This window comes from Dermacentor silvarum, chromosome 7 (genome assembly GCF_013339745.2).
Source record: "Dermacentor silvarum isolate Dsil-2018 chromosome 7, BIME_Dsil_1.4, whole genome shotgun sequence".
Classification (NCBI taxonomy): Eukaryota; Metazoa; Arthropoda; class Arachnida; order Ixodida; family Ixodidae; genus Dermacentor; species Dermacentor silvarum.
Genome location: NC_051160.1, coordinates 176915440 through 176940202, shown reverse-complemented (window position 1 = coordinate 176940202; position 24763 = coordinate 176915440). Strand labels below are relative to the sequence as shown.

Genomic DNA, 24763 nt, shown 5'->3' with positions numbered 1-24763 from the left:
CCGTGGTGCGCCGGTATGGTTATTGTACCGGAGACGTCAGGTTCATACCGCATCTGTGGCGATCTTACCAAGCTGAACCAGGTAGTGTTGCGAGAGCGTCACATCTTGCCCACCGTCGATCAAGTTTTGAGACTTCTGGGTAATGCGCAAGTGTTCTCGGAGCTCGACGCAACGTCCAGCTTTCGTCAAGTAAGGCTGGCAGAAGAATCTCAAGAATTAACGACAATCATCACGCCGTTTGGACGTTATTGTTACCGTCGGCTGCCATTCGGGATAACGTCCGCCCCGGAATACTTCCAGCGCCAAATAAGCTACATTCTTGAAGGCCAAGACGGCGTCGTGAATATGATCGACGACATTCTGGTTCTTGGCCGAGACAGGGCAGAGCATGGCTGCCGGCTTCAAGCAGTGCTGGGTCGTCTTAGGAACGCCGGGCTGACCCCCAATAAGTCTAAATGCAAATTCGGTGTTACAAACGTCAAGTTCCTTGGGATAATTATTAGTGGCAGTGGTGTTTCCCCAGACCCAGACAAGCTTGCCGCGGTCAGGCGCATGGAACCTCCGGTTGATGTCGGTGGTGTCCGCAGACTATTGGGCATGGCCAACCACGTGGGATGGTTCTTACCACACTTGTCAGAGGTGACGTCACCCATTCTTTGATTGCTCGACAAGAAAGGCGAGTGGGCGTGGGGACCAGCCCAGCAGGATGCGTTCCAGAAGTTGAAGGATATGATGTCGTCCAACATCTGCATGGCGAACTACCACCCACTGCACCCGACCATCATATCCGCAGATTCTAGCTCGTTTGGCTTGGGTGCTGTTTTGCTACACGACCAGACGAGTGGGGAGCGTAGAGCTGTGGCCTACGCATCACGCTCCCTCACACCAACGGAACAAAGGTACCGCCAGACGGAAAAGGAAGGCTTGGCAGTTGCATGTGCACTCAAGCGGTTTGACAAGTATGTCCGTGGTCTATACTTCACCGTCGATACTGACCACTTACCGCTCACGTCACTGCTGGGTTCCATGGATGTCGATGCTTTACCGCCAAGAATCCAAAGGATTCGACTAAAGCCCAGGAGGTACCAGTACAGGATTCTGTACGTTCCGGGGAAGCTGCTGGCAACGGCTGATACTCTTTCAATAGCCCCTGTCACACCTGCATCCACCGCTGAGGCAAACCAAGTGGAGTTCAATGTGAGTGAGGTTGCCAGCAGCATCGAGCAAGACACACCAGTCGGCCTTGAAGCAGTGGATCCACACCAGTCGATGGATGGCGAGTGCGTCGCCCTTGTGAAATACTGCAGGCAAGGTTGGCACCGAAAGAGCAAGGTTCCATCGAACTTCTTGAAGTATTGGAAGTACCGAGGGGAGCTGACGGTATGCAAGGAATTGCTTCTTAAAGGAGGGCGTCTTGTGATTCCGGAAGCTCTACGGAGGGACGTTTTGGATGCAATCCATGAAGGCCATCAGGGCGTGAACCGGTGCAGGGAACGTACCCGCGAATCTGTTTGGTGGCCTAACATAGGCAAACATATTACGTCAATGGTTGAATTATGTGAACGGTGCGCAACTAGAAGAGTTCAGCGGGCTGAGCCTTTGCTACCAACGCCTTCAATGGAGCACCCATGGCAACAAGTTGGGGCAGATTTTGTTCCACCTGGAGGGACAAACTTTTCTGCTGCTTGTCGACGACTGTTCACGCTACCCCGAAGTCATCACGCTACGCAACACTTCCAGCCAGGTGGTGATTTCGGCTATCAAGAGTGTAATGGCTCGATTCGGCATACCGGAAGTGCTCCGAAGTGATAATGGATCCCAGTTCTCGTCACACAAGTTTGCATGTTTTGCGAAAAATTATGGGTTCAGTCACGTTACTAGTAGTCCCGGTTACCCCCAGTCAAACGGTGCAGTAGAACGGGCAGTGCACACTGTGAAGGATCTCTTCCGCAAGAGCAACGACTGCTTCCTGGCACTGCTAGCGTACCGCGACACACCAGGTGTCACGGGCCCATCGCAGCTGCTCACGGGTCGGCGGTTACGAACACGCGTGCCCAGGGACCACGGCAAGCTGTCTCCAGAAATACCACCACCAGACATCTCCCAAAAGGACACCACCGCCAAGAAACGGCAAGCTCGGAACTTTAACCGTCGCCACGGGGTGCGAGAGCTTCGGGACCTCTCTTCAGGGCACGAAGTGTGGGACGAAGCCGAGCCCAGCGGCCATGCTCCTACATCGTGGAAACACCCAGGGGTGTAATGCAGAGAAACCGACGGTATCTGGTGTCTTTTGCAACCGAGCAGCCCACTCCAGATTCAAGTGCATCATCCCCCGATAAACCAAACCTGACATCTCCAACCTTATTTCCAAGCCCGGGGCCAAGCCAGGAGCAAGCATCACCCGGCAAGCACGAGATCAGTGCCAGGCGGGACACGGCTGGCATCCCCGAAAAGGTTACAAGGTCTGGAAGGCGTGTGGTGCCACCCAAGAGACTGAACTTATAAATCTCACCTCGGAAAGGAAGATGTAGTGTTGTGTTGCATTCTAGCCCACGGTGGCGCACCTAACACCACTAACACTAACGCTGCTTACCCCTCTAACAGAGGGCGCCATTGAAATGGTTCCATTCCATTTGTGCATATATACCATGGCAATAAACAGCGCCGGGCACTTCGTTTGTTGCCGGCTCAGTCGAAAGTCGCGTCGTTCCTCTCGTCTCGACAGGTTGGAAGTCGTGCCAGCGGATTTTGAGGGAGAATGTGTTTGTGAGACGTGTTTCCGTTAAATTTGTTTTGTGCCTTCTCACACAGGAGCCAAAAAGCATGCGCATGAATGTTCCCAGGCGTCCAGAACGAGGTTTGTCTTCAACACTCATCTCACCCCGTTTAAAGCGCCCAAAGCAGTCGAAAACATGTGTGCGGTTCATACCATCCTCCTGGAAAGCCTCGTGAAGCATTTGGCGAGTCTCCGTTGCCCATTTTTCAAGCAGGAAACAAAATTTCACACACATTATTTGTTCTTTTAACGTTGGCATAATGATTTCGCAGGCGGAACACACCAACAGTCAGAGAAACACAACACTACGCTCAGACGTTCACCTACACTCTGACGCCGTCCCGCCGTCTGACCCCATCTAGCAGGTGAAATCTGTACTATATGTCTACGAATGGCAGCACCCTCTCAGTCCGTTTCTTTTTTCTTTTTAGGGGGGGGGGGGGGGGTTCCTCCTCGTACACGACATGCTAGGTATAACTACTATGTCTCCGAAAAACTGTTCGTTTCACTTGCTGCTAATACCTAACGCCAGTTTTTTTGCTCCAACGTTAGCTGACATGCTCAGAAGTAACCCCCTAGAAGTTAGGAAAATTATAAGAGCAAACGCTTCCAAAACGTTATTACTGTGTAACGAGTATAATGAACTCATCCCAGAAGAGGACGGGGCACGTCTATTGAACCGTTTTCTGTTCTGTATTTGCCGAGGGACATACTGATTTGCTCTACATGCCCGCATCAATTGGTCAGAAATGCCTGAAATGATGTTTGAAGTTGCTTGCATCGCCGGTGTAATCGGCACACTAAAGGTAGCATCGTCAGCTGGCATCAACACTAAAATGCTCAAAAGTACCAAGACTTCTATGATGTTGACTGCCTACGACAGTCGTGATGTTACCTTGCATGCACCACTTTTGTTTGTCTACGTAGTACACACAACGAGACGTGTTTTCTAGAGGCGTTGTGGTGCGCCATTGTTCGTAGCCTGCGAGAATGTTATCACTGTCATTCCCTCACATCGCATCGCGGCTGAAGCGTTCATTTGCTTGCGTGCGTCTTGACGCTGCGGTGCTTTAGTGTGGCTTTGTGTCTGCACGTCCTGCGTCATTTGTAGGCATGTACAAATTTGCACGGTGTTTATTTTTCAGGAATAGCACAAGCGTGCTGTATCATAGCTTGAATTTTCAGTTTGTGCGCAACTTTTGTCATGCCCAGTAGTAGCGTTTCTTTCTTTTTTTAAATATGGAGATTTACGTGCCAAAACCACCATTTGATTATGAGGCATGTCGTAGTGGAGGACTCCGGATTAATTTGGACCACCTGGGGTTCTTTAAGGTGCACCTAAATCGAAGTACAGGGGTGTTCTGTATTTACCGAGGATGGGTGCATTTCGCCCCCATCGAAATGCGGCCGCTGTGGCCGGGATTTGATCCTGCGACCTCTTGCTTAGCAGTCCAACACCATAACCACTAAGCAACCACGGTGGGTCCATTTCTTTTATTGCTGAGACCCCAAACCAAGCACACTTCTTCCTGACGGCGCCTTTCCCTTCTCCCGCGAACATCCCATGTATGCAAGCTGCCACGTGCGAAGAGTGGCCATTATTCACCCGTTTCGTCATTCTGTCCCCTTTTTTTTCCGCACTATCTCCGCTCGGGGCGGTTGCACGTGAGTACAAAACTATGTCTTTGCGGGGCTCTAGCGCGTAGTTACGCCCGTCCATGAAGGCATTGTGTCGATGGCCAGGGAGCTCCAGAGGGCATTGTAACAACGACCCGAGAGCACAGAGGGTGTTATGGCGACGCTCACGAAGAGCAGAGTGCAGAGCAGGGCAACAAAAGTACCGAGAACAAACCCTGTATTTGTAAGGATTCATAGCGGGTTGATCCGCGCATGTTGATACGGGAGTCCATCGCGTCTTTGCTGTTCAGAAAGTTTCACATTTTTATCGCACACGCGAGTGCATACCTTGGAAAATGCTAAAAACACGCACATTTCCGTTATTTCATCTTTAGCTTGTCTTCTTTTACTTTGTAGCGGTTTCTGCAACACACAACAGCACATCACACCACTTATACGACGCGCACCTGGGGAAGTACGCGCGTGCTTCTCCTCGCTACGGAGTGAACCAACATGGCGCGCTGCCCGGTCGCCGCCGTTCGTGCATACACTCTGTAATTTGCGACACAGACCGCCCCGGCCAGAAAGTTCGTGATGCGTCCTAATCATGGCAAGCCGCGACATGCAGTAGCGCAACAGAAAGCTATTCAAGGATGGAAGGCGATTGTTTGTAAGATGGCCTCCATCAGGCGTTTTCTCTACGAAAGCCTGCGACAAAGTCTAAAGCTATTTTTCTTGCGTTAGACACCAGTTTACTCAACATTTTTGTTTCATATGCATTAGAATGCCCACACTAGGTTTGCTCATTGTGTGTCTAACAATACATCCTACACGACCGCTCTACCAGTGAGCGCCTGTTCAAGGTTGTCGAGGAGACGCCGCTATCTTTGAGCGCAGCCGGATAGTTCACCAGCGAAGAGTGTGCTGAAGGTAATACAATGCTTGGCCGGAGTTGAGCTGCATGCGCACTTCCAACAGGCAACCGACAATTACTAAAAATGAGTAAAATGCCTAGAAAAGACGAAAAATTCGCGATACGCCTTCACATTGGCTTAGATGGCAGCTGCTCGGCGCACTCTCTCATGCCGCCAGGGAAAAGCGTTGCGCTGCATGTTTCTAAAAAGTTCACTGGGAATAAAGCTGTTTATTCCACGCAGTGACGACAGCCGCCATTGTGGAGGCCAAAAAGGAGCAGCTACAACGGGTGCTCGTCGGGCTGGCTTCCGCACTGGTAGCCGCGTGCATTCCGGCAAGCCCAGGGCAGCAGCTCGGTGGTGGTTGCGGTGACCACCGTGCCCGTGGGCACCACCAGGATGGCCCCCGCGCAGCCTCCCTGCGTCTTGAGCCGCATCCGCTGCAATGCCTGCTCCACGGCCTCGCCGGCAGGTGAACCTGCGGGAGAGGTGGCCACCAGTTCGCTGGCGTCATTGCTGTTCTGATGAATTGTGTGCTGCAGTTGGTCACCTGAGTAAGCCACTCAGCTGTGGATGTGGAAGCTGCTGACCATTTGCAGTACGCGTCCGCTGACGATGCCAGCTCGTCCCGAGTCAATTTAAAGTCGGCGAAAGTGGGCTTGTTAGCAAAGCTATGTTGGGGAAAGAATATGCTGATATATGTATTAAATAAAAAATATGGATGCAAGTCGTTGCACCATATCAATTTTTAAGCAATTGATTTTTTATAGTAATCCCATACGATTTTTGCCAAATCAATAATTGGCTGTACTACAGTAATAATAAGAATAATAATAATAATACTTTTTATTGCCAATAATAAAATCAGTACATTCACACAGGTCTGCCAAAGCCTTTGAAGGCTTGAGCGGCAGAGCCTGGCAGGCAGCAAAACCATACACGGTACATTAATAGATTATTTATAAGCAGCGAACTCGAGTATACCATACAAGAAAAACAGTTATCAAAATTTATACAGTGTCTGTGAAAAGAATTTCCATTGAGCATAATGAAACATAGAAACACAGCAACGCGTGTGAACAAAATGACCATAAGATAATAGATAACCATACACCAATCTGACGGCCATGGTGCTAAGGAATTGCACAGTCACATGGACGAACACAAGCAATAACGGTAAACGAAAGGAACAAACACGCCTTTACAAACAGATACGCCTTAGCAGTCTCTTTAACTTGTATTTCCTTTTAGCACAGAAGGTGCTGGGGGTAATATATTGAAGTAGGTTGGAACGTAATGGGCGCGAGCTCTAGTGCCATATCCTATGGAATAACGTGGCCTCCAAAAGGGGTCCCTGGGCCTTAAGCAACGGGAAGAAGTGTACGGAAATGCGAATTCGCTGGACCAGAACTGCTTTTGAACAATCGTATGCATTAAAAGATTATTTAAATTCGGCATCGAAAGTATTTTGGAAACGCTCTGCGTCGACAGATTACTCGGACCTCGATAATTCGGACATGCTCGATTATTCGGACTGCTTCGCGATCCCGCCTATGGCCCCATAGACTAACGAACGACCAAACTAGCATACACCTTATTCGATAATTCGGACTCTGCTTACACGAGTCGAGCGGACATTGCGACATTTTGACTTTGGTACATCGCCAGCATTGCCGCGTGCTATAGTGTGGCTAAAGCCCCTCCGTACACGTTTCACCGAGCAAAAGCGGCGGTGGCGCGTGGATGGAGGGGCTTTAAGTATGGTGGCTAAAAGGGTCGGTGTGACGGGCTCCACAAAATGGCAATGAAATGTGACGCCTCTCTTGGGGACCGCTGTGTGCGCCGATATCAAATACAGATGGAAGAAATACCGAGAAAAGAAAGGGGTGGTGAGTGAGCTCGTGCAAGAGAAAATTAAATGCGCAAGTCAACGTTGGGTGCATAATATTTGCAAACGAGACAAAGGCACCCCAAAAAGATTCTGGAATCATATAACAGCACTCAGAGCGCAGCTAAAATTCGCGAACCGCTATAAGGGATGAAGACGTTAAGTAACACCGACGAAGGGGACGATGCGCTGCTGTACATCACAGACGTTAAAGAAAGCGCCCCGAGTGTTGTGCGACGCGTTGCAGTTTCACATCCAGCAAACGCTTCATCCCATAGGTACATAACACCCATCGCGCGCGCAGCAAAGAAAAAAAACACCGCCCAAGCACTCCTTACAGATGGTTAACTAGCGAAGCTGAAACGTGCGGCCCCGGTGTTTAGAAGTGGGTTAATCCCGACGCTGTTGTGAAGCGTTTCTTAATTATTGGTTACATGTTTGTATTTCTAGTGGAGCTGAAGCGCCAATGGCGGGCGGATGCTGCTAACCACGACGCCGAGCTAACTCGAGATATCGAACGCGTGCGATAACGGCGAGCCGAGGAAGCGGCGTTGCGGGAAGAGCAGCGTCAACGTGGCAATGGCGGGAACGCGTTCGCCAGGGCTAACGCGCGCTTTCGAAGGGAGTTTCTCGAGCGACACTTTGGCTTCAGCTGCGACGAAACGTCCACGTTTAAACCGCGAAGTCGAACGCAAGCGCCAATGGCGGGCGCATGCTTCTAACCACGACGCCGAGCTAAATCGAGATATCGAACGCGTGCGATAACGGCGAGCCGAGGAAGCGGCGTTGCGGGAAGAGCAGCGTCAACGTGGCAATGGCGGGAACGCGTTCGCCAGGGCTAACGCGCGCTTTCGAAGGGAGTTTCTCGAGCGACACTTTGGCTTCAGCTGCGACGAAACGTCCACGTTTAAACCGCGAAGTCGAACGCAAGCGCCAATGGCGGGCGCATGCTTCTAACCACGACGCCGAGCTAACTCGAGATATCGAACGCGTGCGATAACGGCGAGCCGAGGAAGCGGCGTTGCGGGCAGAGCAGCGTCAACGTGGCAATGGCGGGAACGCGTTCGCCAGGGCTAACGCGCGCTTTCGAAGGGAGTTTCTCGAGCGACACTTTGGCTTCAGCTGCGACGAAACGTCCACGTTTAAACCGCGAAGTCGAACGCAAGCGCCAATGGCGGGCGCATGCTTCTAACCACGACGCCGAGCTAACTCGAGATATCGAACGCGTGCGATAACGGCGAGCCGAGGAAGCGGCGTTGCGGGCAGAGCAGCGTCAACGTGGCAATGGCGGGAACGCGTTCGCCAGGGCTAACGCGCGCTTTCGACGGGAGTTTCTCGAGCGACCGTTTGGCTTCAGCTGCGACGAAACGTCCACGTTTAAACCGCGAAGTCGAACGCAAGCGCCAATGGCGGGCGCATGCTTCTAACCACGACGCCGAGCTAACTCGAGATATCGAACGCGTGCGATAACGGCGAGCCGAGGAAGCGGCGTTGCGGGCAGAGCAGCGTCAACGTGGCAATGGCGGGAACGCGTTCGCCAGGGCTAACGCGCGCTTTCGACGGGAGTTTCTCGAGCGACAGTTTGGCTTCAGCTGCGACGAAACGTCCACGTTTAAACCGCGAAGTCGAACGCAAGCGCCAATGGCGGGCGGATGCTGCTAACCACGACGCCGAGCTAACTCGAGATATCGAACGCGTGCGATAACGGCGAGCCGAGGAAGCGGCGTTGCAGGCAGAGCAGCGTCAACGTGGCAATGGCGGGAACGCGTTCGCCAGGGCTAACGCGCGCTTTCGACGGGAGTTTCTCGAGCGACACTTTGGCTTCAGCTGCGACGAAACGTCCACGTTTAAACCGCGAAGTCGAACGCAAGCGCCAATGGCGGGCGCATGCTTCTAACCACGACGCCGAGCTAACTCGAGATATCGAACGCGTGCGATAACGGAGAGCCGAGGAAGCGGCGTTGCGGGCAGAGCAGCGTCAACGTGGCAATGGCGGGAACGCGTTCGCCAGGGTTAACGCGCGCTTTCGACGGGAGTTTCTCGAGCGACACTTTGGCTTCAGCTGCGACGAAACGCCCACGTTTAAACCGCGAAGTCGAACGCAAGCGCCAATGGCGGGCGGATGCTGCTAACCACGACGCTGAGCTAACTCTAGATATCGAACGCGTGCGATAACGGCGAGCCGAGGAAGCGGCGTTGCGGGCAGAGCAGCGTCAACGTGGCAATGGCGGGAACGCGTTCGCCAGGGCTAACGCGCGCTTTCGACGGGAGTTTCTCGAGCGACACTTTGGCTTCAGCTGCGACGAAACGTCCACGTTTAAACCGCGAAGTCGAACGCAAGCGCCAATGGCGGGCGGATGCTGCTAACCACGACGCCGAGCTAACTCGAGATATCGGACGCGTGCGATAACGGTGAGCCGAGGAAGCGGCGTTGCGGGCAGAGCAGCGTCAACGTGGCAATGGCGGGAACGCGTTCGCCAGGGCTAACGCGCGCTTTCGACGGGAGTTTCTCGAGCGACACTTTGGCTTCAGCTGCGACGAAACGTCCACGTTTAAACCGCGAAGTCGAACGCAAGCGCCAATGGCGGGCGGATGCTGCTAACCACGACGCCGAGCTAACTCTAGATATCGAACGCGTGCGATAACGGCGAGCCGAGGAAGCGGCGTTGCGGGCAGAGCAGCGTCAACGTGGCAATGGCGGGAACGCGTTCGCCAGGGCTAACGCGCGCTTTCGACGGGAGTTTCTCGAGCGACACTTTGCCTTCAGCTGCGACGAAACGTCCACGTTTAAACCGCGAAGTCGAACGCAAGCGCCAATGGCGGGCGGATGCTGCTAACCACGACGCCGAGCTAACTCGAGATATCGGACGCGTGCGATAACGGTGAGCCGAGGAAGTGGCGTTGCGGGCAGAGCAGCGTCAACGTGGCAATGGCGGGAACGCGTTCGCCAGGGCTAACGCGCGCTTTCGACGGGAGTTTCTCGAGCGACACTTTGGCTTCAGCTGCGACGAAACGTCCACGTTTAAACCGCGAAGTCGAACGCAAGCGCCAATGGCGGGCGGATGCTGCTAACCACGACGCCGAGCTAACTCGAGATATCGGACGCGTGCGATGACGGCGAGCCGAGGAAGCGGCGTTGCGGGCAGAGCAGCGTCAACGTGGCCAATGGCGGGAACGCGTTCGCCAGGGCTAACGCGCGCTTTCGACGGGAGTTTCTCGAGCGACACTTTGGCTTCAGCTGCGACGAAACGTCCACGTTTAAACCGCGAAGTCGAACGCAAGCGCCAATGGCGGGCGGATGCTGCTAACCACGACGCCGAGCTAACTCGAGATATCGGAACGCGTGCGATAACGGTGAGCCGAGGAAGTGGCGTTGCGGGCAGAGCAGCGTCAACGTGGCAATGGCGGGAACGCGTTCGCCAGGGCTAACGCGCGCTTTCGACGGGAGTTTCTCGAGCGACACTTTGGCTTCAGCTGCGACGAAACGTCCACGTTTAAACCGCGAAGTCGAACGCAAGCGCCAATGGCGGGCGGATGCTGCTAACCACGACGCCGAGCTAACTCGAGATATCGGACGCGTGCGATGACGGCGAGCCGAGGAAGCGGCGTTGCGGGCAGAGCAGCGTCAACGTGCCAATGGCGGGAACGCGTTCGCCAGGGCTAACGAGCGCTTTCGACGGGAGTTTCTCGAGCGACACTTTGGCTTCAGCTGCGACGAAACGTCCACGTTTAAACCGCGAAGTCGAACGCAAGCGCCAATGGCGGGCGGATGCTGCTAACCACGACGCCGAGCTAACTCGAGATATCGGACGCGTGCGATAACGGCGAGCCGAGGAAGCGGCGTTGCGGGCAGAGCAGCGTCAACGTGGCAATGGCGGGAACGCGTTCGCCAGGGCTAACGCGCGCTTTCGACGGGAGTTTCTCGAGCGACACTTTGGCTTCAGCTGCGACGAAACGTCCACGTTTAAACCGCGAAGTCGAACGCAAGCGCCAATGGCGGGCGCATGCTTCTAACCACGACGCCGAGCTAACTCGAGATATCGAACGCGTGCGATAACGGCGAGCCGAGGAAGCGGCGTTGCGGGCAGAGCAGCGTCAACGTGGCAATGGCGGGAACGCGTTCGCCAGGGCTAACGCGCGCTTTCGACGGGAGTTTCTCGAGCGACACTTTGGCTTCAGCTGCGACGAAACGTCCACGTTTAAACCGCGAAGTCGAACGCAAGCGCCAATGGCGGGCGGATGCTGCTAACCACGACGCCGAGCTAACTCGAGATATCGAACGCGTGCGATAACGGCGAGCCGAGGAAGCGGCGTTGCGGGCAGAGCAGCGTCAACGTGGCAATGGCGGGAACGCGTTCGCCAGGGCTAACGCGCGCTTTCGACGGGAGTTTCTCGAGCGACACTTTGGCTTCAGCTGCGACGAAACGTCCACGTTTAAACCGCGAAGTCGAACGCAAGCGCCAATGGCGGGCGGATGCTTCTAACCACGACGCCGAGCTAACTCGAGATATCGAACGCGTGCGATAACGGCGAGCCGAGGAAGCGGCGTTGCGGGCAGAGCAGCGTCAACGTGGCAATGGCGGGAACGCGTTCGCCAGGGCTAACGCGCGCTTTCGACGGGAGTTTCTCGAGCGACACTTTGGCTTCAGCTGCGACGAAACGTCCACGTTTAAACCGCGAAGTCGAACGCAAGCGCCAATGGCGGGCGGATGCTGCTAACCACGACGCCGAGCTAACTCGAGATATCGAACGCGTGCGATAACGGCGAGCCGAGGAAGCGGCGTTGCGGGCAGAGCAGCGTCAACGTGGCAATGGCGGGAACGCGTTCGCCAGGGCTAACGCGCGCTTTCGACGGGAGTTTCTCGAGCGACACTTTGGCTTCAGCTGCGACGAAACGTCCACGTTTAAACCGCGAAGTCGAACGCAAGCGCCAATGGCGGGCGGATGCTGCTAACCACGACGCCGAGCTAACTCGAGATATCGAACGCGTGCGATAACGGCGAGCCGAGGAAGCGGCGTTGCGGGCAGAGCAGCGTCAACGTGGCAATGGCGGGAACGCGTTCGCCAGGGCTAACGCGCGCTTTCGACGGGAGTTTCTCGAGCGACACTTTGGCTTCAGCTGCGACGAAACGTCCACGTTTAAACCGCGAAGTCGAACGCAAGCGCCAATGGCGGGCGGATGCTGCTAACCACGACGCCGAGCTAACTCGAGATATCGAACGCGTGCGATAACGGCGAGCCGAGGAAGCGGCGTTGCGGGCAGAGCAGCGTCAACGTGGCAATGGCGGGAACGCGTTCGCCAGGGCTAACGCGCGCTTTCGACGGGAGTTTCTCGAGCGACACTTTGGCTTCAGCTGCGACGAAACGTCCACGTTTAAACCGCGAAGTCGAACGCAAGCGCCAATGGCGGGCGCATGCTTCTAACCACGACGCCGAGCTAACTCGAGATATCGAACGCGTGCGATAACGGCGAGCCGAGGAAGCGGCGTTGCGGGCAGAGCAGCGTCAACGTGGCAATGGCGGGAACGCGTTCGCCAGGGCTAACGCGCGCTTTCGACGGGAGTTTCTCGAGCGACACTTTGGCTTCAGCTGCGACGAAACGTCCACGTTTAAACCGCGAAGTCGAACGCAAGCGCCAATGGCGGGCGCATGCTTCTAACCACGACGCCGAGCTAACTCGAGATATCGAACGCGTGCGATAACGGCGAGCCGAGGAAGCGGCGTTGCGGGCAGAGCAGCGTCAACGTGGCAATGGCGGGAACGCGTTCGCCAGGGCTAACGCGCGCTTTCGACGGGAGTTTCTCGAGCGACACTTTGGCTTCAGCTGCGACGAAACGTCCACGTTTAAACCGCGAAGTCGAACGCAAGCGCCAATGGCGGGCGGATGCTGCTAACCACGACGCCGAGCTAACTCGAGATATCGAACGCGTGCGATAACGGCGAGCCGAGGAAGCGGCGTTGCGGGCAGAGCAGCGTCAACGTGGCAATGGCGGGAACGCGTTCGCCAGGGCTAACGCGCGCTTTCGACGGGAGTTTCTCGAGCGACACTTTGGCTTCAGCTGCGACGAAACGTCCACGTTTAAACCGCGAAGTCGAACGCAAGCGCCAATGGCGGGCGCATGCTTCTAACCACGACGCCGAGCTAACTCGAGATATCGAACGCGTGCGATAACGGCGAGCCGAGGAAGCGGCGTTGCGGGCAGAGCAGCGTCAACGTGGCAATGGCGGGAACGCGTTCGCCAGGGCTAACGCGCGCTTTCGACGGGAGTTTCTCGAGCGACACTTTGGCTTCAGCTGCGACGAAACGTCCACGTTTAAACCGCGAAGTCGAACGCAAGCGCCAATGGCGGGCGGATGCTGCTAACCACGACGCCGAGCTAACTCGAGATATCGAACGCGTGCGATAACGGCGAGCCGAGGAAGCGGCGTTGCGGGCAGAGCAGCGTCAACGTGGCAATGGCGGGAACGCGTTCGCCAGGGCTAACGCGCGCTTTCGACGGGAGTTTCTCGAGCGACACTTTGGCTTCAGCTGCGACGAAACGTCCACGTTTAAACCGCGAAGTCGAACGCAAGCGCCAATGGCGGGCGGATGCTGCTAACCACGACGCCGAGCTAACTCGAGATATCGAACGCGTGCGATAACGGCGAGCCGAGGAAGCGGCGTTGCGGGCAGAGCAGCGTCAACGTGGCAATGGCGGGAACGCGTTCGCCAGGGCTAACGCGCGCTTTCGACGGGAGTTTCTCGAGCGACACTTTGGCTTCAGCTGCGACGAAACGTCCACGTTTAAACCGCGAAGTCGAACGCAAGCGCCAATGGCGGGCGGATGCTGCTAACCACGACGCCGAGCTAACTCGAGATATCGAACGCGTGCGATAACGGCGAGCCGAGGAAGCGGCGTTGCGGGCAGAGCAGCGTCAACGTGGCAATGGCGGGAACGCGTTCGCCAGGGCTAACGCGCGCTTTCGACGGGAGTTTCTCGAGCGACACTTTGGCTTCAGCTGCGACGAAACGTCCACGTTTAAACCGCGAAGTCGAACGCAAGCGCCAATGGCGGGCGGATGCTTGCTAACCACGACGCCGAGCTAACTCGAGATATCGAACGCGTGCGATAACGGCGAGCCGAGGAAGCGGCGTTGCGGGCAGAGCAGCGTCAACGTGGCAATGGCGGGAACGCGTTCGCCAGGGCTAACGCGCGCTTTCGACGGGAGTTTCTCGAGCGACACTTTGGCTTCAGCTGCGACGAAACGTCCACGTTTAAACCGCGAAGTCGAACGCAAGCGCCAATGGCGGGCGGATGCTGCTAACCACGACGCCGAGCTAACTCGAGATATCGAACGCGTGCGATAACGGCGAGCCGAGGAAGCGGCGTTGCGGGCAGAGCAGCGTCAACGTGGCAATGGCGGGAACGCGTTCGCCAGGGCTAACGCGCGCTTTCGACGGGAGTTTCTCGAGCGACACTTTGGCTTCAGCTGCGACGAAACGTCCACGTTTAAACCGCGAAGTCGAACGCAAGCGCCAATGGCGGGCGGATGCTGCTAACCACGACGCCGAGCTAACTCGAGATATCGACGCGTGCGATAACGGCGAGCCGAGGAAGCGGCGTTGCGGGCAGAGCAGCGTCAACGTGGCAATGGCGGGAACGCGTTCGCCAGGGCTAACGCGCGCTTTCGACGGGAGTTTCTCGAGCGACACTTTGGCTTCAGCTGCGACGAAACGTCCACGTTTAAACCGCGAAGTCGAACGCAAGCGCCAATGGCGGGCGCATGCTTCTAACCACGACGCCGAGCTAACTCGAGATATCGAACGCGTGCGATAACGGCGAGCCGAGGAAGCGGCGTTGCGGGCAGAGCAGCGTCAACGTGGCAATGGCGGGAACGCGTTCGCCAGGGCTAACGCGCGCTTTCGAAGGGAGTTTCTCGAGCGACACTTTGGCTTCAGCTGCGACGAAACGTCCACGTTTAAACCGCGAAGTCGAACGCAAGCGCCAATGGCGGGCGCATGCTTCTAACCACGACGCCGAGCTAACTCGAGATATCGAACGCGTGCGATAACGGCGAGCCGAGGAAGCGGCGTTGCGGGCAGAGCAGCGTCAACGTGGCAATGGCGGGAACGCGTTCGCCAGGGCTAACGCGCGCTTTCGAAGGGAGTTTCTCGAGCGACACTTTGGCTTCAGCTGCGACGAAACGTCCACGTTTAAACCGCGAAGTCGAACGCAAGCGCCAATGGCGGGCGCATGCTTCTAACCACGACGCCGAGCTAACTCGAGATATCGAACGCGTGCGATAACGGCGAGCCGAGGAAGCGGCGTTGCGGGCAGAGCAGCGTCAACGTGGCAATGGCGGGAACGCGTTCGCCAGGGCTAACGCGCGCTTTCGACGGGAGTTTCTCGAGCGACACTTTGGCTTCAGCTGCGACGAAACGTCCACGTTTAAACCGCGAAGTCGAACGCAAGCGCCAATGGCGGGCGCATGCTGCTAACCACGACGCCGAGCTAACTCGAGATATCGAACGCGTGCGATAACGGCGAGCCGAGGAAGCGGCGTTGCGGGCAGAGCAGCGTCAACGTGGCAATGGCGGGAACGCGTTCGCCAGGGCTAACGCGCGCTTTCGACGGGAGTTTCTCGAGCGACACTTTGGCTTCAGCTGCGACGAAACGTCCACGTTTAAACCGCGAAGTCGAACGCAAGCGCCAATGGCGGGCGGATGCTGCTAACCACGACGCCGAGCTAACTCGAGATATCGAACGCGTGCGATAACGGCGAGCCGAGGAAGCGGCGTTGCGGGCAGAGCAGCGTCAACGTGGCAATGGCGGGAACGCGTTCGCCAGGGCTAACGCGCGCTTTCGACGGGAGTTTCTCGAGCGACACTTTGGCTTCAGCTGCGACGAAACGTCCACGTTTAAACCGCGAAGTCGAACGCAAGCGCCAATGGCGGGCGGATGCTGCTAACCACGACGCCGAGCTAACTCGAGATATCGAACGCGTGCGATAACGGCGAGCCGAGGAAGCGGCGTTGCGGGCAGAGCAGCGTCAACGTGGCAATGGCGGGAACGCGTTCGCCAGGGCTAACGCGCGCTTTCGACGGGAGTTTCTCGAGCGACACTTTGGCTTCAGCTGCGACGAAACGTCCACGTTTAAACCGCGAAGTCGAACGCAAGCGCCAATGGCGGGCGCATGCTTCTAACCACGACGCCGAGCTAACTCGAGATATCGAACGCGTGCGATAACGGCGAGCCGAGGAAGCGGCGTTGCGGGCAGAGCAGCGTCAACGTGGCAATGGCGGGAACGCGTTCGCCAGGGCTAACGCGCGCTTTCGACGGGAGTTTCTCGAGCGACACTTTGGCTTCAGCTGCGACGAAACGTCCACGTTTAAACCGCGAAGTCGAACGCAAGCGCCAATGGCGGGCGCATGCTGCTAACCACGACGCCGAGCTAACTCGAGATATCGAACGCGTGCGATAACGGCGAGCCGAGGAAGCGGCGTTGCGGGCAGAGCAGCGTCAACGTGGCAATGGCGGGAACGCGTTCGCCAGGGCTAACGCGCGCTTTCGACGGGAGTTTCTCGAGCGACACTTTGGCTTCAGCTGCGACGAAACGTCCACGTTTAAACCGCGAAGTCGAACGCAAGCGCCAATGGCGGGCGGCATGCTGCTAACCACGACGCCGAGCTAACTCGAGATATCGAACGCGTGCGATAACGGCGAGCCGAGGAAGCGGCGTTGCGGGCAGAGCAGCGTCAACGTGGCAATGGCGGGAACGCGTTCGCCAGGGCTAACGCGCGCTTTCGACGGGAGTTTCTCGAGCGACACTTTGGCTTCAGCTGCGACGAAACGTCCACGTTTAAACCGCGAAGTCGAACGCAAGCGCCAATGGCGGGCGGATGCTGCTAACCACGACGCCGAGCTAACTCGAGATATCGAACGCGTGCGATAACGGCGAGCCGAGGAAGCGGCGTTGCGGGCAGAGCAGCGTCAACGTGGCAATGGCGGGAACGCGTTCGCCAGGGCTAACGCGCGCTTTCGAAGGGAGTTTCTCGAGCGACACTTTGGCTTCAGCTGCGACGAAACGTCCACGTTTAAACCGCGAAGTCGAACGCAAGCGCCAATGGCGGGCGCATGCTGCTAACCACGACGCCGAGCTAACTCGAGATATCGAACGCGTGCGATAACGGCGAGCCGAGGAAGCGGCGTTGCGGGCAGAGCAGCGTCAACGTGGCAATGGCGGGAACGCGTTCGCCAGGGCTAACGCGCGCTTTCGACGGGAGTTTCTCGAGCGACACTTTGGCTTCAGCTGCGACGAAACGTCCACGTTTAAACCGCGAAGTCGAACGCAAGCGCCAATGGCGGGCGGCATGCTTCTAACCACGACGCCGAGCTAACTCGAGATATCGAACGCGTGCGATAACGGCGAGCCGAGGAAGCGGCGTTGCGGGCAGAGCAGCGTCAACGTGGCAATGGCGGGAACGCGTTCGCCAGGGCTAACGCGCGCTTTCGACGGGAGTTTCTCGAGCGACACGTTTGGCTTCAGCTGCGACGAAACGTCCACGTTTAAACCGCGAAGTCGAACGCAAGCGCCAATGGCGGGCGGCATGCTTCTAACCACGACGCCGAGCTAACTCGAGATATCGAACGCGTGCGATAACGGCGAGCCGAGGAAGCGGCGTTGCGGGCAGAGCAGCGTCAACGTGGCAATGGCGGGAACGCGTTCGCCAGGGCTAACGCGCGCTTTCGACGGGAGTTTCTCGAGCGACACTTTGGCTTCAGCTGCGACGAAACGTCCACGTTTAAACCGCGAAGTCGAACGCAAGCGCCAATGGCGGGCGGATGCTGCTAACCACGACGCCGAGCTAACTCGAGATATCGAATGCGTGCGATAACGGCGAGCCGAGGAAGCGGCGTTGCGGGCAGAGCAGCGTCAACGTGGCAATGGCGGGAACGCGTTCGCCAGGGCTAACGCGCGCTTTCGACGGGAGTTTCTCGAGCGACACTTTGGCTTCAGCTGCGACGAAACGTCCACGTTTAAACCGCGAAGTCGAACGCAAGCGCCAATGGCGGGCGGATGCTGCTAACCACGACGCCGAGCTAACTCGAGATATCGGACGCGTGCGATAACGGTGAGCCGAGGAAGCGGCGTTGCGGGCAGAGCAGCGTCAACGTGGCAATGGCGGGAACGCGTTCGCCAGGGCTAACGCGCGCTTTCGACGGGAGTTTCTCGAGCGACACTTTGGCTTCAGCTGCGACGAAACGTCCACGTTTAAACCGCGAAGTCGAACGCAAGCGCCAATGGCGGGCGGATGCTGCTAACCACGACGCCGAGCTAACTCGAGATATCGGACGCGTGCGATAACGGCGAGCCGAGGAAGCGGCGTTGCGGGCAGAGCAGCGTCAACGTGGCAATGGCGGGAACGCGTTCGCCAGGGCTAACGCGCGCTTTCGACGGGAGTTTCTCGAGCGACACTTTGGCTTCAGCTGCGACGAAACGTCCACGTTTAAACCGCGAAGTCGAACGCAAGCGCCAATGGCGGGCGGATGCTGCTAACCACGACGCCGAGCTAACTCGAGATATCGGACGCGTGCGATAACGGCGAGCCGAGGAAGCGGCGTTGCGGGCAGAGCAGCGTCAACGTGGCAATGGCGGGAACGCGTTCGCCAGGGCTAACGCGCGCTTTCGACGGGAGTTTCTCGAGCGACACTTTGGCTTCAGCTGCGACGAAACGTCCACGTTTAAACCGCGAAGTCGAACGCAAGCGCCAATGGCGGGCGGATGCTGCTAACCACGACGCCGAGCTAACTCGAGATATCGAACGCGTGCGATAACGGCGAGCCGAGGTAGCGGCGTTGCGGGCAGAGCAGCGTCAACGTGGCAATGGCGGGAACGCGTTCGCCAGGGCTAACGCGCGCTTTCGACAGGAGTTTCTCGAGCGACACTTTGGCTTCAGCTGCGACGAAACGTCCACGTTTAAACCGCGAAGTCGAACGCAAGCGCCAATGGCGGGCGGATGCTGCTAACCACGACGCCGAGCTAACTCGAGATATCGAACGCGTGCGATAACGGCGAGCCGAGGAAGCGGCGTTGCGGGCAGAGCAGCGTCAACGTGGCAATGGCGGGAACGCGTTCGCCAGGGCTAACGCGCGCTTTCGACGGGAGTTTCTCGAGCGACACTTTGGCTTCAGCTGCGACGAAACGTCCACGTTTAAACCGCGAAGTCGAACGCAAGCGCCAATGGCGGGCGCATGCTTCTAACCACGACGCCGAGCTAACTCGAGATATCGAACGCGTGCGATAACGGCGAGCCGAGGAAGCGGCGTTGCGGGCAGAGCAGCGTCAACGTGGCAATGGCGGGAACGCGTTCGCCAGGGCTAACGCGCGCTTTCGACGGGAGTTTCTCGAGCGACACTTTGGCTTCAGCTGCGACGAAACGTCCACGTTTAAACCGCGAAGTCGAACGCAAGCGCCAATGGCGGGCGGATGCTGCTAACCACGACGCCGAGCTAACTCGAGATATCGAACGCGTGCGATAACGGCGAGCCGAGGAAGCGGCGTTGCGGGCAGAGCAGCGTCAACGTGGCAATGGCGGGAACGCGTTCGCCAGGGCTAACGCGCGCTTTCGACGGGAGTTTCTCGAGCGACACTTTGGCTTCAGCTGCGACGAAACGTCCACGTTTAAACCGCGAAGTCGAACGCAAGCGCCAATGGCGGGCGGCATGCTGCTAACCACGACGCCGAGCTAACTCGAGATATCGAACGCGTGCGATAACGGCGAGCCGAGGAAGCGGCGTTGCGGGCAGAGCAGCGTACAACGTGGCAATGGCGGGAACGCGTTCGCCAGGGCTAACGCGCGCTTTCGACGGGAGTTTCTCGAGCGACACTTTGGCTTCAGCTGCGACGAAACGTCCACGTTTAAACCGCGAAGTCGAACGCAAGCGCCAATGGCGGGCGGATGCTGCTAACCACGACGCCGAGCTAACTCGAGATATCGAACGCGTGCGATAACGGCGAGCCGAGGAAGCGGCGTTGCGGGCAGAGCAGCGTCAACGTGGCAATGGCGGGAACGCGTTCGCCAGGGCTAACGCGCGCTTTCGACGGGAGTTTCTCGAGCGACACTTTGGCTTCAGCTGCGACGAAACGTCCACGTTTAAACCGCGAAGTCGAACGCAAGCGCCAATGGCGGGCGCATGCTTCTAACCACGACGCCGAGCTAACTCGAGATATCGAACGCGTGCGATAACGGCGAGCCGAGGAAGCGGCGTTGCGGGCAGAGCAGCGTCAACGTGGCAATGGCGGGAACGCGTTCGCCAGGGCTAACGCGCGCTTTCGACGGGAGTTTCTCGAGCGACACTTTGGCTTCAGCTGCGACGAAACGTCCACGTTTAAACCGCGAAGTCGAACGCAAGCGCCAATGGCGGGCGGATGCTGCTAACCACGACGCCGAGCTAACTCGAGATATCGAACGCGTGCGATAACGGCGAGCCGAGGAAGCGGCGTTGCGGGCAGAGCAGCGTCAACGTGGCAATGGCGGGAACGCGTTCGCCAGGGCTAACGCGCGCTTTCGACGGGAGTTTCTCGAGCGACACTTTGGCTTCAGCTGCGACGAAACGTCCACGTTTAAACCGCGAAGTCGAACGCAAGCGCCAATGGCGGGCGCATGCTTCTAACCACGACGCCGAGCTAACTCGAGATATCGAACGCGTGCGATAACGGCGAGCCGAGGAAGCGGCGTTGCGGGCAGAGCAGCGTCAACGTGGCAATGGCGGGAACGCGTTCGCCAGGGCTAACGCGCGCTTTCGACGGGAGTTTCTCGAGCGACACTTTGGCTTCAGCTGCGACGAAACGTCCACGTTTAAACCGCGAAGTCGAACGCAAGCGCCAATGGCGGGCGGATGCTGCTAACCACGACGCCGAGCTAACTCGAGATATCGAACGCGTGCGATAACGGCGAGCCGAGGAAGCGGCGTTGCGGGCAGAGCAGCGTAAACGTGGCAATGGCGGGAACGCGTTCGCCAGGGCTAACGCGCGCTTTCGACGGGAGTTTCTCGAGCGACACTTTGGCTTCAGCTGCGACGAAACGTCCACGTTTAAACCGCGAAGTCGAACGCAAGCGCCAATGGCGGGCGCATGCTTCTAACCACGACGCCGAGCTAACTCGAGATATCGGACGCACGCGACAACGGCGAGCTGAGGAGCCGGCGTTGCGGGTAGAGCAGGTACGACGCAGCGCTAGAACGACGTTACTAACGGCGCTACCAATGGCGCGCGCGCTTGGGTGCGACCTGGAGAACGACGTAACTGACGGCGCAGCCAATGGAGACGTTTATCGAAACTTGGAACGAACGGTCTTTCGTTTCGCCTAGCTTTGGTTATAAAAGGTATCCGAGAGTTCTGCGACGCGTGCCACAAACGCGCGCAGCGAATTCTCAGAGATAAACCGACGCGAAGAAAGGTAATGCAATCGCTCCGTCCCGTTCCAGAGATCGCGCGCAGCGAAAGAAAGCGCCCCGAGTGTTGTGCGCAGCGTTTCAGTTTCATATCCAGCAAGAGCTTCATCCCATACGCTTCAAACGCTTCACCCCATCCCAAAGAGGTGGCAGGGAACGGCGGCACGTTTCGGTTATCGCCTATTAAAAGCGTGAACTACGCCACGCGCACTGCCCAGCAGATGGCTGAAGATGCTTATCGCGATAGTGGTGGCGGCGATGAGTCATACTGGCGTGCGCGTCGGTGATGCGATAGCAATTATATGGATACTCCAAGCGGATTTCTGCCATCGGCGTTGCCGTCGTCTTTGTCGCCGTGAGGTTCCGTATAAAGTTCAACGGCGATAAAATCGTCGCTGTGCGCCGTATGTTTATGTGCGAGTGAAAGCGCGCGCGCGGGACAAGCGCTTTCACGGAGAGCGATCGCACGGCGGAGAGCAAACGCGACGTCTTCTGTCGTGCGAAAGGCCGTGGGGGGATGGGAGGGAGTGAGGAAGGGGAGGTGACGTTTAGCTGCGGCACCAACTGCGTATCTTGTAATCGGGCGCAAGGGGAACTGGCGACTCAATCTCCCACGCGAAAGGAGGAAAGCGGGAAGGCAGTGGGGGGTAGGGGTGCAGCTTCTACTATGCCAGCAACTGCGTACTTGTACTTCGCGCGGCTGCGGGCGGTCGCGCGCTCCCTATCTTGAAAGTGATCTTCACACGGCTCCTACTTTTGTAGGCACTGTGCTTTCGCCGATCAGTTTTCATTGAAGCGATAGACCACACGAACCTTCGCTTGCTGCTGCGGCCGCGCTTGCTCACGCGAGCGTTTTGACAGTGGTTGTCTGCGGTCATCGAGTGTGATCCATTCATGTTTGCTTGTGCACGCTGACACCATGCTTGTTAATTCAGTTAATATAGTGAATGTGTCCAAGTCTATGCAGCCGATAAAACTACTATCCCTACTCCGTATAGCTCTCTACTAATCTGCTATCGCAATTGATGCTTCGTCTTTCGGGCGAAACTGCGACATTTTTGCTCATGCCGCCGTCACGCCTTCGTTCATTTCGGATGCTTATCTGTATGGCCATCACCGCAATCATTGTTAGACCGGTCTCTGCACTTTCCGAAAAGGCGGAATATATTTGGCGGCACAAGTGGAACATTTCTTTTTCCACTTGTGGAATGAATTTAAGCCACTTGTTTTCTGGCGAATCTGACATAGCAAACTCCAGATTATTCCGACTTTTAGGCAGTCCCCGTCGAGTCCGAATTATCGATTGGCGACTGAGTGCCAAGCATTTAATTTCAGGACTTGCATTACGCGAGTTTCGCCGAAGGCTCCACAATGCTTTATTGGCCTTGGAGGAAACGTTATCCAGCTACATGAAAATTCCATATAAAATCACAAGTTATTGATAGGCACAAATATTTGTGTTCTCGTCAATGACAAGTCGATGCTCATTTATAGAATATGTGCATTGTAAGATGTTTACCTCTACTAAGTGCCTTCACAATTGACAATGACGCACTTCACTCCATCTGCCACTCACTGCTCAAACGTTCCATTTTTCTGGCAATTTAAACTTGAGACTGCTTGATCTGAAACAGTAGTTATCGTAGACTCGTCAAGCTGCCCTGACGCAGCTTTTTTCTATAACCCCTCCATCCGTACTGTAAGGTAGGAAAACAATATTGAATTATGCTTTATGCAGTCATCAGCGAACAGCCGTATTGGTACCATAATATCGCTTGGCAGGTCAGTGATAAAAATCGAAAATAAAAAGGTGTATAAAAGACTCTCATGGTGAACTCCGGAAGCACCTTTAGCTGGTATTGATTTTTTATCGTGAATTAGAACGCACTACCTACGATTGCAAAGATAAGAGTGAAACGTCCGTATTATGTTGGGTTCTTAAAGATGAAGAGCTTTATTATAGCATGAATATTTAACAATCACGTTGAATAAACACCTTGTGAAATGCTTTTGTGGATTCTAAAAACATTATGTCTGTCTGACCGCGGGAATGAATTGTGCCAGAGAGATCGTGAACAGGTTCTGTGAATTGCGTAATCGTAGATAGACCTTTACCTGCTCCTTTTGTCAACTATTGTTACCCGCCGTGGTTGCTTATTGGCTATGGTGTTGGGCTGCTAAGCACCAGGTCGCGGGATCAAATCCCGGCAACGGCGGCCGCATTTCGATGGGGGCGAAATGCGAAAACGCCCGTGTACTTAGATTTAGGTGCACGTTAAAGAACCTCAGGTGGTCCAAATTATTCCAGAGCCCCCACTATGACATGCCTCACAATCAGATCGTGATTTTGGCATGTAAAACCCCATAATTTACTCATTCATTGTTCACGAGAAAAAGGAAAGCTAGTAAACATGTGTTGTCTTGTTTAATGACTGAGCTAATGCCTTGTAACCCTGCCTGTCTGTGTATTTATAGTTAACTCTCCAAGTTGTCTCATCTATATGTGTATAGGAACACTTTACGTATTTATTTGATAAGTAATAGCTGAACATTCTTCTCCAAGCAGTGCAACTGGAAAGAATACAAGAACGAGCGCTCGTCCTTGCATTTGCATAACCCAACTTGTCCAACTTTCAGCCTTGTTAGCAGTTAAACAAGATATGTCGCTGAAGTCAATGTTTTGAGAAGGTCTTCCTTGCTTAACTACTGCTCATCACCTCAAGCCTCCTTCTTCCTGTGTCATGCACATCATTGTTTATAGGCTCCTTATCTACAGTACTCTCATTGGGACTCTATATCATACGCCGTGCTGTTGACCAGTGGAAATCAGACATGATGTACCCCCTGATGCTCCGATGTTGCAGTCGAAAATCAAATGAGTCCTACGAGTCCAAAGGCCGGTTGGCACACATTGACAACCACCCAGCGGCCTTAATGGATACTATTAGAAACAAGATTCCTTACAGGATTAAACGAAAGATTTTTGGCGCAAAGTAAGTGAAAGGAAACACGAGAGGGACGGTATATGACGCCAGGCGCATCCTATCTTGTCCCTCTTGTGTTTCCTGTCACACAATTTGCGCTAAAAGCATGCAAAAGCATGCAAAAGCTATGCAGGACCTTGCCCAACTCT

At 56.0% G+C, this 24763-nt stretch overlaps 1 protein-coding gene across 2 annotated transcripts in view; it reads right to left on the bottom strand.

Annotated features, from left to right (window-relative positions):
• Nucleotides 1–5578: 5578 nt before the first annotated feature.
• The window catches only part of LOC119458717 (isoaspartyl peptidase/L-asparaginase), a 221336-nt gene continuing 202151 nt past the window's right edge, over nt 5579–24763 (bottom strand). For both annotated transcript variants that reach the window (XM_037720573.2, XM_049671392.1), the window contains exon 7: nt 5579–5785. In XM_037720573.2, coding sequence (XP_037576501.1) covers nt 5589–5785 — 197 coding nt within the window. In that variant the 3' untranslated portion in view covers nt 5579–5588. The remainder of the gene's footprint in view (nt 5786–24763) is intronic.